Consider the following 20,261-nt stretch of genomic DNA (forward strand, 5'->3'; position numbering starts at 1 on the left):
TGGATTGGAAGGTTATGGCTTCCACCTTACTTACCCCAGCTTCCTAGCTTCCTCGGAAGCATCACATCCAACCTTGGTGACTCATCAGCGTTAAGTACATTTAGCCCATTCAATACCACCTCTTCAACAACTTTTAGCCCATCCAGTATCTCAAGCACCTCACCTTTCGCTGTGAAAATGTAAATATACTTATTAAGTGACAGTGAAAATAAAAAGTCAGTGAGGGTGCCGTTGTTATTTTGATATAAGGAGCAGACTTAATGGAGCTGAATTCAGTCATTGCTTATCTGATTGGTGAATTCTTGATTTTTCATCACATCACCATTGGTGTCTGTACCTTCAGCTGCCTCAACCCTAAGCTCTGGAATTCCTTCACTAAACTCTCCACCTCTCAGGCCTCTTTGTGACACTTCCTAAATTCTATCTTTTGACCAAGGACTTGACTATCTGCTTAATATCTCCTTATACAGCTGGGTGTCAAATTTTATTTAATAACATTCCCATGAAATGACCCTGAGACAATTTACTGCATTAAAGGTGCTATGCAAGCTGCAGTTGCATGCCAATAAATGTAGAGATCAGTTACCAAATATAACCAGCAAATAAATCTACCTGATTTTTTCAGCCTGTGTATTTGAATGTTTACAATAATTCAGTTGTCTTTACAAGTTTTTTTTCTGGATTTTGCTTTCCACACAGTATTTGCTTACCTGTAAGAAGTCACTCTGAGTTGGGGGGGTGTTGAACATGCCAACATGATTTGTTGCCGGGTTACAGAGCGCCATGGCTGTCAGCAAAATGAACCAAGAAGCGGTGGTTGGAGGGAGTTGCTGTAAAATTACATGGGGTTTATGAGGCAGTTCAGAGCCAAGGCTGTCGATAGGACCAAGGTTCAGGATGCGATTGGGAACTGGACTTAGATATAGAACCACAGATGCAAGGGCAGGTCCATTGGGGATTACATTAATGGGATGGAGCGGGATAGTTGCAGGGTTGAAAGGGATAGATAAGAAGAGGCTGATTACAAAGCCAGCCTGAGAATAGAAATGCTGGTGTGGAATCTAACAAGGCCAGTTTGCTTCTTATAGTCGTCAGATTAGATTGTTCTGTGCTAAACTATGACTGATAATTTTAACTGGTTAGAAAATAATAATAGAGGGGCATAGATAAAAAGCAAAATACATATAAATTCTTGAGTTTTGGAACATAATAAGATGGACATTGATTATAAACAAAGTACATTTAAATTCTTGACATTAAAAGTATCTTGGTGTTATCGGTAAACTGGTCAATCCAAGTTCCACAGGCACTTTCTTAATATCTTATTGGAGATGAAGGATGGATATGGAGGTTTAAACAATATCTTTTAACCAATGAGCCAATAGTGATGTGATATAAAAAGCAAGAAACTGAACTGATTGGGAAAGACCATCAGTTATAGAAGCAGAATTGGGCCATTCGGCCCATTGAGTCTGCTCCGCCATTCGATCATGGCTGATAAGTTTCTCAACCCCATTCTCTCGCCTTTTCCTTATAACCTTTGATCCCCCTTACCAATCAAGAACCTATCTATCTCTGTCTTAACTATACTCAATGACCTGGCCTCCACAGCCTTCTGTGGCAATGAATTCCATAGGTTCATCACCCCCGGCTGAAGAAATTCCTCCTCATCTCGGTTCTAACAGGTCTTCCCTTTATTCTGAGGCTGTGCCCTCAGCTCCTAGCCTCTCCTACTAATGGAAACATCTTCCCCACGTCCACTCTATTCAGGTCTTTCAGTATTTTGTAAGTTTTAATGAGATCTCCCCCTCATCCTTCATTATATACTCCATTGTGTACAGACCCAGAGTCCTCAAATGCTCCTCTTACTTCAAGCTTTTCATTTTCTGGGATCATTCTTAATGCAAAGATTTGTATTGTATTTGTTCCTGTCACTTGACATATGAACTGAATGTTATACGCTCGAAGATTCACATTGGACATTGTGCAATGACAAATGTAATTCTGTAGAAATACTGGGGGATGCCTTAAAAGTTATGATGAACAGGTGGCTTATTTCAAACTAATATTTTATTTTTTGCGCGCAAGTATGGCAAAGTAATTATGGAAAGGTAAACGATGGGTCTTGGAAAACATTATAAAGCTGGTATGTGTGTATATTACATCTGTTTTCGAAATTACAGATGTTACCAATTGGGAGGTTTGTGTAATGGGCGTACTTTCGCACAGTAATCCATCTCTCATCTGTGTTTCACATTAGTTTGCTTCACATGAGCCTCTTTTGCAGTGTCCTCACAGCAATGGCTCCACAGTCAGTAGGATAACAACTCGAGAAAAATGATTGATCACAATGTAACCACCAATATTGTATCAAACTGCCACTGCTGGCCTTCACGTTATCATACATTACTTCTGATCCAAAATGCGCTGCAATGATTCTTAAAAACTTGGATTTGACCGGGTCTTTTTTTCACCTATTAGCTTATGTTTTCACAGTTCAAGTAATAGCAGTAAAATACTATTTGATCTCTGTGAAAATAGTGGTCTTACTGGCTGGACAGTGCACGTTCCAACTTGCATAAGGAAGATAAGGGTGCAGAAAATATCTTATTCCAGTGCTATCAAATGGTGACATATTATCAAGTATTATGCTGTTTATAACAGCAGCTTATGTGTACACTAGGATTTGGTGACATTTCCTAAGGTGAAAGAAAGGGAGGTTTGCTAACATTTGATTAACATTTACTTTATCAATCCCGTTGAGTATTTTATATACCTCAATCAAATCCCCCCTCATTCTTCTGCACTCCAGTGAGTACAAGCACAAACTACTCAACCACTTCTCATACAACAGCCCCTTCAAACCTGGAATCAATCTAGTGAACCTCTTCTGAACCACCTCCAGTGCCACCACATCCTTCCTCAAAGAAAGTGCCCAAAACAGAACACAATACTCCAGGTGTGGTCTCACTAATGCCTTATACAATTGTAACAGCACTTCTCTATTTTTATACTCTAGACCCTTTGCAGTGAATGCGAAGATTCCATTTGCCTTCCTTGTAACGTTCAGCACCTGCATACCCACTTTCTGAGACTCATGCACAAGGACACCCGGATCCCTCTGCACTGACGCCTTTTGAATCTGTTTCCCATTTAAATAGTAATTTGCCCTTCTGTTTTTCTGGCCGAAATGGATAACCTGGCATTTATCCACATTAAACTCCATCTGCCAGATTCAGGCCCATTCCCCTAGCCTGCCAATATCCATTTGCAAACTTTTTATCTCCTCATCGCAGCCTGCTTTCCCACCTATTTTCATATCATCAGCAAATTTTACACTCTGTCCCTGCTTGTAGATCATTGATATACATTGAAAATATTTGTGGTCCGAGAACTGAACCCTGTAGAATCCCACTCATTATAGATCACCAACTGGAGAAGATCCCATTTATCCCAACCCTCTGGTTTCTATCAGTCAGCCAATCCTCAATCCAAACCATTAATCTATCCCCAACCCCTTGGGGTCTAACCTTCTGGATCAGTCTCTTGTGTGGCACCTTATCAAATGCCTTCTGGAATTCCAGATAGATCACATCCACAGGACTCCCATTATTGACCTTGCTGGTTACATCCTCAAAGAACTCCAGCAGGTTTGTCAATCAAGACTTGCTCTTCACAAAACCGTGCTGACACTGAGAATTGAGCTTTGCTTCTCCAGATGCTCAGTCACTTCATTCTCAATGATTGGCTCCAGCAACTTTCCCACCACAGAGGTCAAGCTGACTGATTTATAGCTTCCCACTTTTTGCATCTCTCCTTTTTTGAATAAGGACGTTCACATTAACATGTTTCCAGTCCACTGGTACCTTTCTGGAATGCATTCCAACCATTATTCATGTAAATTGAGTCTGTGTCTTTATAAGCTCTGTTTGTGAACAGAATTCCCACTCACCTGAAGAAGGGGCTAAGAGCTCCGAAAGCTTGTGTGGCTTTTGCTACCAAATAAACCTGTTGGACTTTAACCTGGTGTTGTTAAACTTCGTACTACCTTTCTGGAATCCAGGGAATTTTGGGATATCATAACTAATGTATCCACCATCTCTGCTGTTACATCCTTTAACACTCTAGGGTGTAGGACATCAGGTCCTGGGGACTTATCTACTTTAAAACCCTTCAGTTTACTGAGTACCTTCTCCCTGGCTATAGTAATTTCACCAAGTTCCAATGTATTAACTGCAGTTTTTGGGACAGAATATCTTCTACGGTGAAGACAGGGACAAAGTATTGGTTTAGTGCCTCTCCGAGTTTCCCATTATTACCCCACCACTTCCATTCTCTAAAGGGCCAACATCTACTTTCACGATTCTCCTCCTCTTTATATACTTGTAGAAACTTTTGGTGTCAGTGTTTATGTTTTCAGCTAGCTTCCTTTGATAGTCCATTTTAGCATTTTTGATATTGTATTTAGTCACATTTGGCAGAAGAGCTGACGGAAGTTGTTCAAAAACAGAAAATGCTGGAAAATCTCAGCAGGTCTGACAGCATCTGTGGGGAGAGAATAGAGCCAACGTTTCGAGTCTACATGACCCTTTGTCAGAGAATTGTATGTCCTGGAGATACCTGTATTCCTGGGTGGATTTGAAAGACAATGGGTGGAACTTCATTTGGAATCCACGTGGGGTGAGTCGGAGATGGAGACAGTCACCGAGGAAGGAAATTTGGCTGTGAAAGCGAGTTTTGGTAAACACCTTGTCAAACACTAGGAGGGAAATGGAAGGCAGTGACGGTGTGATGCGCTATCAATTAGGCAAAAGACTACTTGTGTGCCAATACAACTGTAGGCTTTTATTCATTACAGAACTAGGAGCACATCCCAACAGACAACCGACCCAAACTGAACAAGGGGGAGGAACCAGCCACCTTTATACTAGGTGACAAGGGGAGGAGCCGGTAGGGGATGTGTCCAGGCAGGACAAACACACACAACTGAAGTCCTCCACACGGTGCTCAAGGTGAAAGAGAACACTGGTTCTATTCTCTCCCCACAGATGCTGTCAGACTTGCTGAAAGTTACCAGCATTTTCTTTTTTTGTTTCAGATTCCAGCATCTGCAGTATTTTGCTTTTTTTAATGTAAGTTTGCTATGAATATCTGGGGCTGGATTTTACCTTCCCCAAGGGGAGGAGAAAACAAAGTGGACGGGAGGCCTAAGGGGAAGGCCTCTGTGGAGCCTGGCAGGTCCATTTATAAAGCCCCGCCTTCTTGCCACCAATGGTTGGAATGAAAGCTATCGGGCTGGATGCTTGGCATGGGCCTCTCTTGCCGCTTATTAACTCCCAGCAGCAGTGGGGGGGAGGTCTCAATTGGCCCATGGGCAGGCAGGCCTCCTGACACCTCCCCACCCAAATCTGGTAAAATTGTGGTGGGATGGGGGGAGTGGGGAGGCAGTGGGCATTGCCATGACACCCAACTTTACCAGTTTCCTCAGGTGACAATCAAACACTGGGGCAGGACAATAAAATCTAGCCCCCCTTCCTCCATTCTCCCTCCACCCCCAATTTCCTGGTGAGGAAGTTGTACTATTTAATCAGAAAATCTGTATTGTGGGGTGTTCCTACCACTATGAAATCTCTCACAAAAATAAAACAACCTTTAGCTTGTTGTTGCCTGGTTTCAACAATTGTTGAATAATCAGAAAATTCTCAAACACTGATGACCTGAAACATGTTTGTACGATGGTGAGCAATATCATGCTGAAAGTACAATGGTGTATAAACAACATTTGCCATTATCACCGCACAAATTAGCCCATAAATTCTGGAGATTAAGAGATCTGCCATGATTTGCAAATCTTCAGAACTTGATGGTTGATTTACGGCACTCTGCTGTTTGCGTGGCCCTTAGCCTCCCCATTATTTTTAAAGACTTGTTGGATTTGCATTTTAATTAACATTAAACTCTTTACAGATAGTTAAGTCTGGTAATTAAGAGTGTAAGCACTTTTGTAACGACAGGATTATTGTTAAGGCAATGTCAATAAGCTCTCTGGCTCAGAAAGGGAACAATTTATATTGTCAACGCTAAATATTGCGTACTGTAAATTGTGAGAGAAAATGTCGAATGTAAAATTTTAACTTTCCTTAATTTTAATGTTTGTTTTGTTTTTTCCTTCTCAGTGAAAGCCTTCTTTGGCTCTCTTTATCTGTCTTCCCATGTGTTCTTGTGGCTCTAATTCACACTCATTCTCCTTTGTCCCACTTTCTCAATCATCACGTTTTTTTGATTAAAAAGTTATACTGGCAGCAAATTATGGTACAATACTTTTCTGAGCTGAATGATGCAGAAGAGACCTAATTGATGGTACGTGGCATGAGATTCCCATTTCAGCAAGATCTGTCCAATACTTTCAAAAGGAGGAGTGAGTTATTGGACAATTTAGTCTTTTTTGTAACCAGAATATGTGATCGTTGGGACGTTATAGCCTCAATTAGTGCCAAATATATACACACGAAGGGACAGAAGTATTGTACCGGGAGTCACATTAGGCCGCTTAAAAAGTAAAATTCCTCTAAAAAAACAAATGATCTGCATTGTCTGAGTTCCTTTGATCGTAATTTATGGCAGAAGTGGCAGGATGCACTTGAAAGTCTGGCTGAACTGTGTTTTTACCATAAACATGTCATCCAATCTATGATGAATAAGACTAAGAAATAATTATAGCTGTTACATAATGATGTTTATTCAGATGCAGCCTGTGGCTTAACCTTTAAACCGACATAGTATGAGATTGTTCAGGTCATTTAACCATTCTCACAAGGCACCGACATACATTTGGCGTTGTTAGCGGAGGGCAAGGTCAAATGTAAAAATTTAACTCTTTAGGCATCTTCTGGCCCTGATCCTCTTCCCTGCAGGATTAGCCTGATGGGAAACTTGATCATTCCTGTGGATTAATCAGGTCAGCTAGGGGAAATAGGAAGTGGCCTCAACCTTATAATCAGGACTCATCATAGAAACTCGAAGCAGGAGTAGGCCATTCGAACCCCCTCCACCATTCATTTTGATCATGGCTGATTTTCAAATTCAATATCCTGATCCCACTTCCTGCACCCCCCCCCCCCCCCCCCCCCCATATCCCTTGATCCCTTTAGCTCCAAGAACCACATCTAATTCCTTCTTGAAATCACACAACGTTTTGGCATCGACTATTGTGGTAACAAATTCCACACATTCACCAGTCCCTGGGTGAAGACATTTCTCGTCTCCTCAGTCCTAAAGGGTTTATCCCTTATCCTCAAACTATGACCCCTAGTTCTGACCCCCCCCCCCCCCCCTCCCCGCCACCATCATGCAGACATTAAAATCAACTTTGAGCAGATGTCCTTGCCAACTGTCCAGGAGGATGGGTGAAATTCAGAACCAGCTTGCAGTGGCTCCAGGGAACCCAAGTACTTTGGACAATTTTAACTGCCCGACGGAGGTTGAGGGGTGACCTGATAGAAGTCTACAAGATTATGAGGGGCATGGTCAGAATGGATAGTCAGAAGCTTTTTCCCAGGGTGGAAGAGTCAATTACTAGGGGGCATAGGTTTAAGGTGTGAGAGGCCAGGTTTAAAGGAGATGTACGAGACAAGTTTTTTTTACACAGACTGTGGTGGGTGCCTGGAACTCGCTGCCGGGGGAATAGTGGAAGCAGATACAATAGTGAGTTTTAAGAGGCATCTGGACAAATACATGAATAGGATGGGAATAGAGGGATACGGTCCCCGGAAGGGTAGGGGGTTTTAGTTCAGTCAGGCAGCATGGTCGGTGCAGGCTTGGAGGGCCTAAGGGCCTGTTCCTGTGCTGTAATTTTCTTTGTTCTTTGTTCACCTATCTAGCAAGGCAAGTAGAGCATCACCCTCTATGGATCTATAACTTTTCTTTCTTTTAATTTCCCTACTTTTCATAAGCACTGATTCCAGGGCACTGATCCATATCTATTACCTCAACCAAATAATGATGGCGTTAAGTGTGAGCCTGAGTGGCGATTGTTAGTCCAATGTGGATCATCATTACTGAGCCCAACCCTGCACTCACTTAATATCCACCAATGTGCATTTTCAGCGCATTCACTGTGACCAAGAGAGAGAACCCTGGATGATAATCAAAGCCTCCGCACCCAGAAATACTGAGGTCAATCGTGCGGCTGCAAATTTGATTTGATTAATTATTGCTTCTCGGCATCTCGGCCTTTTGGCTAAGATGCAAATGAGCTCAAGTCTTGGAGGAGGAACCTCCCCCTTCTCCAATCAGCTTGGCTCATGTAGATCGGGCCCAGGACAGGGTGGTTTGGTCGCTCGCCCTGTCTTGTCAGCCTGGATCTGAAATGTCTCAACTTGTTGAGACTCTGAATTGGATTTGATTTGATTGAATTGGAAAAGTATAAAAAAAAATTATTGTCACATGTATTGGGATACAGTGAAAAGCATTGGAAGCGATTCTCCCATCCCGCTGCATTGCCTTTATAGTGCAGCGGGCCGGGAAACTTGAGCGGAGGCCTTACTGCGGGTACCCGCTGGGTGCCACAGCCTCCGCGTGTCTGATGGCATCAGCTCCGTGCCAATTTCTGACCCAGAGCTGCATTAATTGCTTAAATTACAATTTAAATACAATTTTAACAACATTAGCTGGCTCGACACTGAAGTCTCCCCCCCCCCCCCCCCCCCCCCCCCCCACCCCCTCTCCCCACCCCGGCCAGGAGTAGTTCACTCCAGCGGAGTTTAGTATAGCTCCCCACTTGCGAGGAGCAAAGGGCAAAGTGTCAATGCCCAGGGGGCAGCTTGGGACTACCCGTCGGGCATCAGGCAGCGCCAAGGGGGCAGGGCCTGATGGGGGAAGTTCCTCTGTGGGTGAGTGTGGGTAGGGGGTCCTGCTGCAACTCTGCATTTGGGCTGAGTGACAGAGGGAGGGAGGCCAGTGATCGGGGTTGGCCATCAGGGTGGGGGGGGGGGAGTCAGCCTTCTGTGGGGGGGGGGGTCGAGACTGCCGGTGGGAGTGGGGGGGGCCGGGGCTGTGGGGGTTCAGGAGGGGGGACATCAAGGTGAATTGGGGCGAGGGGAGGTCAAGGCTGGCCTGGGTATGTTTGGGGGGCCAGTGATCGGGCCGTGGGGGTAGTGTGAGGGTCAGTGATGGGGGAGTCATGGGGCTGGCCAGCTCAATCTTGAGGCTAGCAGACAGGGGCCACTAGACATGTGCCGATCTCAGCGCTGGCAGATCGGCGGATGCGCAGTGGCCCGCTCAGTGCTGTGCTGCTGACCTCCCCAACAGGAATAGGCCCCCTGATTTTTGGACTGATTTACGCTCGTGCACTAGAGTGTGGGAAATTCATTTTGAAACTCCCACTGAAAAATCCAGCGGGAATTACTCCAGGTTTTACACAAATTCGACACTTTGGGAGAATCGCCCCCATTGTTTCTTGCGTGCTATCCAGACAAAATATACCATTCATAGTGTATATAGGGGAGAAGGAAATGAGAGAGTGCTGAATGTAGTGTTACAGTCATAGCCAGGGTGTAGAGAAAGATCAGCTTAATATAAGGTAGGTCCATTCAAAAGTCTGATGGCAGCAGGGAAGAAGCTATTCTTGAGTCGGTTGGTAAGCGATCTCAGATCTTTGTATCTTTTCACCGGTGGAAGAAGCTGAAAGAGAGTGGGCGCGATCCTACCACCCGTTCACACCACACTCCTGCTGCAGCGAAGACGGAGAATGTGGCGACCAGCCAAATCTCTGTTCACTCCAGCAAGATGGGAAATTCCGGCCAGTATGTCCGGATTGCATGGGGGCCCTTGATTATGCTGGCTGCTTTTCTGAGGCAGCGGGAGCAGGCTACTCCAGCTGTGTGCAACTAACTCACCGGGATCAGAGGTTGCCTGCATGACCTGATTACACACAGTGCTCTGATTGTGCTAACTCAGGCAGTGATTAAGCCTGCACAAAACTTTTTTGTGCTGTGGAATCACGCTTGTGAGATTGCAAGCCCATTTCATGCTGGTCATACTGTATTTATTACTGCAGAAAGAGACAATTCCATCAATCTGAGTTGGATTCAAACTGCTTCCAGAGAGATAAGTGTTTTGACTTAGGGAACTGTCTAATTCTGTCTTTAGCTTAACTGCTTCATTTGTACATTGCTCCTAAATTCTAAGTCTCTTCCTAACACTTAACTGATATCTCAGCAGATTGTTCCCTTAATACCAATAATATAAGAAACAAGAGAATCAAAGTGATTGTGTTATGGCAAATACAGGTAGCATTAAAAGTGATAGTTTAAAATAAAAAGATCCAGTAACAAATTTCTCTGCTATGAAACTATCACATCGGATATGCTGGTGATGATTACATCTTAAAATTGAACGCAGTGATCGCTGAACATTTGACATTGTCTACATTTGTACAGAACTCAATGGATAATTAGATTAATGTTAGTTCAAGCTACCTGTATGATGCACCATCAATCGAGCAAAGACTAGTTTGTATGCAAGAAAAAATAGGCTTTTATTAGCAAAAGACTGGGAGCACACCCATGCCGATGAACTGGTCCAGACTGAGGCAGGAGGGGTGGGGAGCAGTCGCCTTTATACCTGGACCAGGCGGGGGAGGAGTCTCGGGTAGGGCCGGCAGGGATGTGTCCAGGCATGTCACATATACAGGTAATAAGCCAACAGTACTTTACCACACTGTATTTTTGCATTATCTGGGACAGGATTCCACTCGGGTGAGAACATATGCTGACCCAAATATTTAACATTTGTGTAAATTTTCAAGCAGGAAATGGGCGTGAACTTTGCAGCCACAAGTCACTGAGGAGCCAAGGCTGCACCGGGAAAAGGAAACTGTGTTGTGTAGGTTATAGGACAGAGGCAACATCATTGATCTGGGAAACTTTGTAAAGATGCCCTTCCTTTAGTTGCATGAGGAACTGACAGATGGAAAAGCACTGGGCAAGCAACGGAACAAATTTTCACCACTGACGTTTAGCAGCTGCCTCACTGATCATTAACTCTCAGGCCACCAAGAGCAATTCAAAGTTGAACTATTCCCTAAAGTATCTGCAAATGGTTTCCAGCAGTGGTGAAGTCTTCACTTAATTATAAAATCATTGAATCGTACGGCGCAGAGGGAAGTAATTTAGCCCACTCCGCTTACATTGACTCTTTGATAGAGCTATCCAATTAATCCCATTCCTCGTCTTTTTCCGGTAACCCTCCGATTGTTTCCCTTTCAAAGTTACTTTGGAATCTGATTTCAGACACTGCACTCCAGATCATAACAGAATATTGTGTAAAACAAATTCTCATCTTACAATTCTTTCACCAATTACCGTGAAGTCTTCTTAGCTTTATATTCTTTCATGTACTTAGAATCATCGAATCAGAGGAGGCCGTTTGGCCCATCGAGTTTGCACCGACTCCTGAACTCCCACCTAATCCAATTTACCAGCACTTGGCCCATAGCCCTGAATGTTATGATGTGCCAAATGCTCATTGAGGTACTTTTTAAAGGTCTCTACCTCCCTCCCAGACAGCACATTCCAAACCGTCACCACCCTCCGGGTAAAAATATTTTTCCTCACATCCCCTCTTTTTAAGCAGAGGGTAGTGATGGTCTGGAATGCACTGCCTTTGCTAAAGAAGTGAGGCATTTTGCAACATAATTATTTGTTTGGGCTTGAGCCTTCACTACAGAGAGAGCAGGTGCCAGGAACTTGCTGTGAGCCGCATAGCAACAGCACAACTCATCAGCAAGTAAATCATAGTCATTCGGGAATTGAAAGGATTGATGAATCACAAGTTGCAAGCTGGGAGTTACTGAATCACTCTTACTCGTTTAAGGAACTACTCATAAGCGGTATGAGCAGCAGCACAACTCATCATAAAATATGTGAATCCATTGCTCTTATCCTCCTGTGCTTAACATAGATGCACCTTATACTCTGTGGTGACTGCAGTGTATCCCTTCTACCCAATCACTCAGATCAGTGCATTCTCTCTGAAGTGAATTTTGGGCAAGGGTGGGTCGCATTTGCAGGAGGGAGAGTTCTGATCCACATTAACTTCTTACTGAGCATTTTGAAGTCAGCTTCACGGGTAACCGAGTTCTTCACTAAAGCCCTTCACACAGGGATCGGGATTGTACAACTGGTGATGAATAGGCTGGTACATTGTGTGAACTTGGGAATCCAGGACATTAAGTTTTTTAGGCTCTTCCACTCCATTGATGGCAAATTTCTACGGAATAGGTATGAAAAAGAGGTTTACAATGGCTAGTAACTATTGTCACCTTCCGGGATATTGCACAGATATATAATCAGACTCCATCACCCCATTTACTCCATGAGGAAATTCTAGAGCTTTGGATAACAAATGCTGGGAGACATTACCTGAAGGTGGTTATGAGAATATGGCATCTTACATCCAGGAAGCCAGTTAGCTCAGTTAGCTGGATGGCTAGTGTACGGTTCAGAATAATATCTACAGTGCCGGGTTCAATTCCCTCATTCCAACTGAGGTAGACTTGGGGCATAACTCCTTGCCCTGCCACATAGCACCATCAATGCATATGCCATGGTTCAGCAATTCTCAGATAATCAAGGATGCTACCTGGAGAAGAAGAACTTTGGTGAAGCTAAATGTCTCCTTAGTGTCCAAAGATATGTAGGTTAGGTGGAGTTTTAAAATTCATTTGTGGGACATGGGCGTCGCTGGCTGGCAGCATTGCCCATTCCTAGTTAACCTTACTGAATGGCTTGCTAGGACATTTCAGAGGGCAGCTGAGAGTCAACCCTATTGCTATGGCTCTGGAGTCACATGTGGGCCAGATCAGGTAAGGACGGCAGATTTCCTTCCCTAAAGAACATTAGTGAACCAGATGGGTTTTTCCGACAATTGACAATGGTTTCATGGTCATCAGTAGATTCGTAATTCCAGATATTTTTATTGAATTTCAATTCCACCACCTCGCGTGACGGGATTTGAACCCGGGTCCCCATAACATTAGCTGAGTTTCTGGATTAATAGTCTAGCGATAATACCATATCTGTCATTGCCTCCCCATTACCATTAGCCATGGTAAATGCGCAGGGTTGCGGAATAGGGTGGGGTGTGGTGGGCCTGGGCAAGATGCTCTTTTGGAGAGTTAGTGTAGACTCGATGGGCTGAGTGGCCTTGTTCTGCACCGTAGGGATTCTATTCTATGGGTACCGTAGTATGGGTTCTTGCTGCAGAATGTCTACCAGTGCTTTGTTTGGCATGATGTGCCATCTTGGCAAGTTAAACTAGCTAAGATTTAGCTCCGCTCATTTGTGCCTAAGCTCTCAGTAAGTGGAGTGTGAGGCAGGGGAAGATTCTGCTCCCCATTTTGGACGCTTCATTTGATTTTCTCAGTTGGTTTGTTTAGAGACTCTTGTACTTGGTAAGCTGCCTAAATGACTTCAAAAAATCAACCAGCAAAGAATCAGACAATAATAAATGAGAAGTCATACATGTTTCAGTGCGCAGGATCTATTTTGGCCCAGGGGAAACCACGGGTCACAGTATAAATCTCCTTACACCTACTCCTGACCAGTTGTAATCCTACCATTTTTCAATATTGTAAATTCAAGTTAAAGCCCATCAAAATACATAGATGTTCGGCTCATCTTGTCCATGGTGGAGCTGAGAGAACAATAGGATTTTGCTCCATCTCCAGTCAATTTAAAACAGCACGCTTAATTGTTCCCACATGTGAACAGAAATTCCACCGACATTCTCCTAAGTATTGCACTCTCAATTATTCATTCATTCATTCTTCAGGGTTTTTCCCCACTGCATCCTCTGTTTATCCCACCCATTATCTCCCAGATTGCAACACATTTCTTTTTCCATGCATAATTACCTTTTTTTAAAAAACGAAATTAGCTATTATCTAAATCCTTGACTTTCGTACGGAGCCCTGAACATTATGAAGATAACGTGATCAATAGCATAATTGATTGTAATGATTTAGTTCATTTGTTCTGTGGAATTCATTTTGTGACAAAACTTGCTAGAAATTTATTACAGTTGAAATAGTCGGCACAATTTTGTTAGCTTTGTATGGTTTTAAAACAATGGAGCATTTGACGGAACCTTGAGACATTGATAAACTTTTCACAAAATTTCAAGGGAGTACCTCTTTTAAAACGATTGTGAATTATAAGGTGTGTCTGAATCTTTAATGGAGAAACACATTACTCAGACTAAATTGCAAATTCTAATAATAGGGGCGGCATGGTGGCACAGTGGTTAGCGCTGCTGCCTCACAGCACCAGGGACCCGGGTTCAATTCCCGGCTTGGGTCACTGTCTGTGTGGAGTTTGCACATTGTCTGCGTGGGTTTCCTTCAGGTGCTCCGGTTTCCTCCCACAGTCCAAAGTTGTGCAGATTAGGTGGATTGGCCATGCTAAACTCTCCCTCAGTGTACCCAAACAGGCGCCAGAGTGTGGTGCCTAGGGGATTTTCACAGTAACTTCATTGCTTTGTGAATATAAGCCTACTTGTGACTAATAAATAATTAACAATAATAAATTGACCATATATAAGGTGGACAAAAGTTTAAGGTCAGAATTCTTATCAGCAACTCAATGCGAGAAGTTTGCTTTATGAACATTGATCATTTCCATGGTTTTAATTCTCTACATTATCATACACATTTTAACTGGTGTGATCGTCAATAGACTTTCTTCTAAAATAACTCTGACTGCACTTAAAAATCTAGCATTAGCCTTGCTTCCCTTTCATGAATAAGTACTTACATTTAGGAGGGAGGAAATATTGAACAAATATAATTAAAACAAAAATTATATTCCTTGTTGTAGTTGGAAATTAATGCAATATATTTTTCATTTCATCAGAAGCTGGCAATTATTTCCATGGGTTTACTCACCAATCACACACAGTGCGCATAGTATCAGGGAGACCTGCTGTCCTTTTGAAATCTTCACCAAACTCCACATGATTGACTTGGATGTTTAAAAGCTAAATTCGTGCTGCAGTTTTTTGTTGGTTAGTCTGTAAAATCAGTGCCCTGCGTTACACATACTGTGCTTTGGAGAGGTCCTGTTGAGACTGGAGGTTTTATACTGAATTATTGATAGCCCCCTCCCATTCTCCCCACCTCCTTGAGTGACAAATGCATTCAGGAACTAGGATATCGACAAGCAAAGCTCCGTGTCCAGAGTGCCTTTGGTAAAGGGGAAATGTTTGTAATTGCTATGTGGATAGCTACAGCAACATCAGGAAACAGTAAAAAAAAACAAAGAAACATTAGGTTATGAAGGCTTTCTCTGTTTTATACATCCTTTGGTGAAACACGTTTTCCCTTGGATTCTGTGTTGGTTCATTTCCTTTGGGATTTGACCAGTGTAGTGTGCTTCAGTTAACTGTGTCTCTGTTAACCCTTACCCTGCTACGTCAGCCACACCCTTAGAACAAATCTGAAACATGCCTTAATATTGCAACTGTGGGCCCTATTTTACCATTTTGATTCGAAGTGCTGGGCGGACTTGAAACTGGGAGTGTTTCGTATCTGACTTTTAGGCCCGTTCTCAGTTGACCCCATATGCACTCTGCCTGAAAAAATATCAGCGATTATGAATCGCGCTGCCGAAGGCTGTGGGCGCGCCCGAAACTCTGCAGCTCTGATTGGAGCTCCAACTGCGCATGCGCAGAAAAAGAATGGTAGAATGCAGCTCCCCTGCCACATCGCTCCCAGGTCGGATAATGCCTCCCCCTGGCCCCCACAGACATTGCCCCAGCCCCACAACATTACTGACCCCTTATCCCCCCTACCCTCTCCGCCACCCAGACCGATCGCGGGCCCATAGCCCCCCTAACCCCCACTGATCTCAGGCAGAGTGGCAGCGGACCCCCCCCTTTCCCCCTCACTGATCTCAGGCAGAGTGGCAGTGGACCCCCCTTCCTCTCCCACTGACCTCAGGCAGAGAGCCGTCGGACGCTCGGCACTTACCTCCTCCCAAATCAGACATTTGTACAGTATGTCTGTTTTGCACCAATTTTGGATATGCGAATGTGGTGGTAAAGGGGGAAGTGCCGGTAAGGTTGGGCATGCAGCCCATTAAGTCAATTTAAATGCATGCAAATGCATTTAAATGGCCATCACGCCCGTTTCAGGCGCAGTCCCGATTGCGGCCATTTTTGGGCCTTGATAAAGGGGGAACCGGTGCAGAGGCGGGCGCAGATCAAGCTACTCACCTCACGCCCAATTTTACCAAGTTTTCACGCCCGAAACCCTGCAGCTCTGATCGGAGCTCCAACTGTGCATGCGTAGAAAAAAAACTGATAGAATGCGGCTCCCCTGCCACATCACTCCCGGGCCGGATGCAACTTGATGGTAAAATCGAGCCCTATGAGTTCAACATCATGGTATACACTGTTCTTAAGGTAACTAAAAGGTCAACTGACTCGAATTTTACGTTGCCCGGATGGCACATGGGCAACACGGACAGGCAGAAATCCCCATTTTTCACTTTTCTCACCTAAGGGCCATATTGGTACCTAAACAGTCCTTGTAACTGCCAAAACTACAAATGCCACAGAGCCCAATTTTCCATCTTATATCTTTTACTTTTGATGATAATCATCCTTCTTGATCACTCTGATTCACATCAATGAAATGATGGTTATTGTAATCAATTGAGAACAACTTGATGTGGCTCATTGCAAAAGATTAATAAGTATTTACAACAAAGGGTCAGACAGATTTGACTATGCGACCAAACAACTCTCCTCCCAGACTCCAACAATGGGACCACTCTGACCCGAGATATGCACTCTTGCTCCCGTTTGGCTCAGCTTCCCTCCACGACAGTCCATAAATTTGATTTGATTTGATTTGATTTATTATTGTCACATGTATTAGTATACAGTGAAAAGTATTGTTTCTTGTGCACTGTACAGACAAAGCATACCGTACATAGAGAAGGAAATGAGAGGGTGCAGAATGTACTGTTACAGTCATAGCTAGGGTGTAAAGAAAGATCAACTTAGTGTGAGATAGGTCCATTCAAAAGCCTGATGACGGCAGGGAAGAAGCTATTCTTGAGTTGGTTGGTCTGTGACCTCGGACTTTTGTATCTTTTTCCCAATGGAAGCAGGTGGAAGAGAGAGTGTCCGGGATGCGTGGGGTCCTTAATTATGCTGGCTGCTTTTCCAAGGCAGTGCGGAAGTGTAGACAGAGTCAATGGATGGGAGGCTGATTTGTAGTTTCTTGCGGTCTTGGGCAGAGCAAGATCCATACCACCAGAAAGAATGCTTGCCATAGTGCATCTGTTATGACATGCCAAAGTTCCTTAATCTTCTGAGAAAGTGGAGGGGTCCAGCCTCATCACATGCCTCTTAATGGGGCCACGCTACCACACTCCTTCCCCCCCCCCCCCCCCAACGCCCAAATTCACTTATAGATGAAACAAAAGAACATCTTTAGTGTAATGACTCAGAAAGCTCGACTGGAAGGAGCATAGTTTATTACAGAATGCAAAGTAAACCACCTGCAGTTCAGCAGGCCCAGTCCTAGGCATGTCTTATAAAAGGCTGAGGTAATGAGTTCCAGCTGGGCAGGCCACTGCCTGTTACCAGGGGAACTCGTACTCAGCGAGCCCCAAAGGGCTCAATGATTCCCCATGGACCTCGTGGTTATCACAATGAGTATAGGCAACCAAATTTTAAAAGACATGAGGGAAAAACTCATCAGAAGTTTAGTTAATTCAGGGAATTCTGGTCGAACACTTCAGTTCTGTGGTGGGCTGTTCAGAATTTGAAGAATCAGGCTGGTTGGATGCAAAAGGCAAACTCATTTACAACTGGGATCTTGGTAACCCATCCTGGCAATTTCGAATTTACTGCAGGGGTCGCCAGTTCATTCCCTGTATAAGTCACTGCTCTCCTCTGCAAATGATCAACGTGCTTCTTGAGATTACAACCTTGTGTCTGCATGACATAGAAGACCGGTCCTATTCTCTCCACAATCTTATCAGCCATGCATGCCATTCCTGCTGCAAAGTTTCTGACCACGACTGAATCCTCAACTTGGAATACTCTGTCTTTTTTTCTTGAATCATGATTTGCTTTCTGAGAGGCTTCATCCACCCTCCCTGCCAAATCTGGGAATATCATATCCTGAAGCAGCATCCCATTAGTAGCATGGCTGGTGTGATCCCCGTGGTCACATTTGGTGTGGTGTTGCAAGACACAAACATCTGGCTATAATTAAAGGGAGAGGCCTAATGACTTGTTTCTTCATCGCCGACTTAAACGTTTGCACTGCACGTTCCACTGGTCTATTTGAGGTTGGGTAGTAAGGTTTGGATCTGACATTGCGAATCCCATTTGATTTGACAAATGTTTGGAATTCCTCCGCTGTGAATGATGTGCCATTGTGTGACACTACGAATTCTGGAATGCCATGAATAGCAAACATTTTCCTCAAATGTCAATGGTGATAGTGGTTGTTGTGGGCTTCATCAACTGCACATCCAACCGCTTAGAGAGAGAGAGTGTTTGTGTGTGTGTGTGTGAGAGCGAGAGGGGGGAGGAGGAGTTTTTCCATTCTGCCTATCATGGGAATCTTGGCGGGCGGGCGGGGGGATCTATGCAAAGGTCCGTTGATCTTGGGTAGGATTTTCTGTTTTTGGGGTAAGAGTGGTGGAAAATCTTGCTCTGGATCTACTAATATAAGAAACATATGACCCATAAATGGTTGAGCAAAGTCGATATGTTTTCTTGCCAGGGTCTACCAGGGCACTCCCATGGCTGCATATTCACCATGTGGAGATGCCGGCGTTGGACTGGGGTAAACACAGTAAGAAGTTTAACAACACCAGGTTAAAGTCCAACAGGTTTATTTGGTAGCAAAAGCCACACAAGCTTTCGGAGCTCTAAGCTTAGTGCTCCGAAAGCTTGTGTGGCTTTTGCTACCAAATAAACCTGTTGGACTTTAACCTGGTGTTGTTAAACTTCTTACTGTGCATATTCACCAACAGTGGCAAGGTCTGTTGATCTACAAAATTAGGGAATTGACTAACGATTTCTTCATCAAAGCCTGGCCTAACGTCCGACTCGTGCCTTCATCCTGCTTTGTCCTGGATAGAAGTCATGCAATTCCTGTGATAAAAGTTGTCTCTCCCTGGGGTGGGACAATATGTGGAGATGCCGGCATTGGACTGGGGTGAACACAGTCAGAGTTTTAACAACACCAGGTTAAAGTCCAACAGGTTTATTTGGTAGCAAACACCTGTTTGAGAGCACATTTCCACTCCATCTGACGAAGGAGCAGCGCTCCGAAAGCAAATGGTGTTTGCTACCAAATAAACCTGTTGGACTTTAACCTGGTGTTGTTAAAACTCTGACTGTGGGACAATATCTCCAGCCCTCCACAACAACACCCCATCTTCACAGGTTATCTCATTTCCATCCTTCTGTGTCGGTAAGGTTTAAGCAGCTCTGAATTCTCATAGCGCCACCCTTGTATTACCATCTTTTTAACTTTAATTAACACTGAGTCACTTTCTGTCCACATCTTTATGTGTTTAGCAGAGACTGGCAAAGTCTCTATCAGGTGCAGTGCCAGCGCTGCCACTTGTGGGACTGGTGGTGATGCTACTGTCTGCGGCAAGGGCAAATGGCTGAGTGCATCTGCATTTGATATTTGTGTCCCTGGGTGATGCTGGAATGTATAACAGCACGCTGCTAACAATAGGACGCTCCTCTGTACCCTTGCAGAGGCAATTGGTGGCACTGGCTGATCCTCTCTGAATAGACCTAACAATGGCTTGTCATCTGAAACTATTGCGAAGTGCGGTCTATAAATATATTGATTAAACTTTTTGACTGCATAAATGACAGCCAATCTTTCTTTATCTACCTGGGAGTACTTTTTTTTCCGCATCTGACAACATTCTAGACGCAAAGGCAATTGGCCTTTCCGCTCTATCGGGCGTCCAGTGGGACAAAACTGTTCCCATTCCATACGGTGATGCATCGCAGGTAACGACGAAAGATTTGGTTGGATTGAAATGCACCAATAATGCTGACGACTGCAGAACCTGCTTAATTTTTATGAAGGCTTCCTTTTGTTGTCCTCACCTTCAACACTGATGTTTCTTTAACAGCTGGTGGAATGGGGCTAAGGAGGTAGATGCATTTTGTCAAAAATCTACCATAATAGTTCATCTTGCCAAGAAATG

At 44.0% G+C, this 20,261-nt stretch overlaps 1 protein-coding gene across 1 annotated transcript in view; it reads right to left on the reverse strand.

The window, feature by feature from the left end:
• Positions 1 to 15,253, reverse strand: part of cd34 (CD34 molecule) — a 64,404-nt gene extending 49,151 nt beyond the window's left edge. The window contains exon 1 of the mRNA XM_078242265.1: positions 14,945 to 15,253. Coding sequence (XP_078098391.1) covers positions 14,945 to 15,014 — 70 coding nt within the window. The 5' untranslated portion in view covers positions 15,015 to 15,253. The remainder of the gene's footprint in view (positions 1 to 14,944) is intronic.
• Positions 15,254 to 20,261: the final 5,008 nt, after the last annotated feature.

The sequence above is a fragment of the Mustelus asterias genome, chromosome 25, assembly GCF_964213995.1.
Source record: "Mustelus asterias chromosome 25, sMusAst1.hap1.1, whole genome shotgun sequence".
NCBI classification, from domain to species: Eukaryota; Metazoa; Chordata; class Chondrichthyes; order Carcharhiniformes; family Triakidae; genus Mustelus; species Mustelus asterias.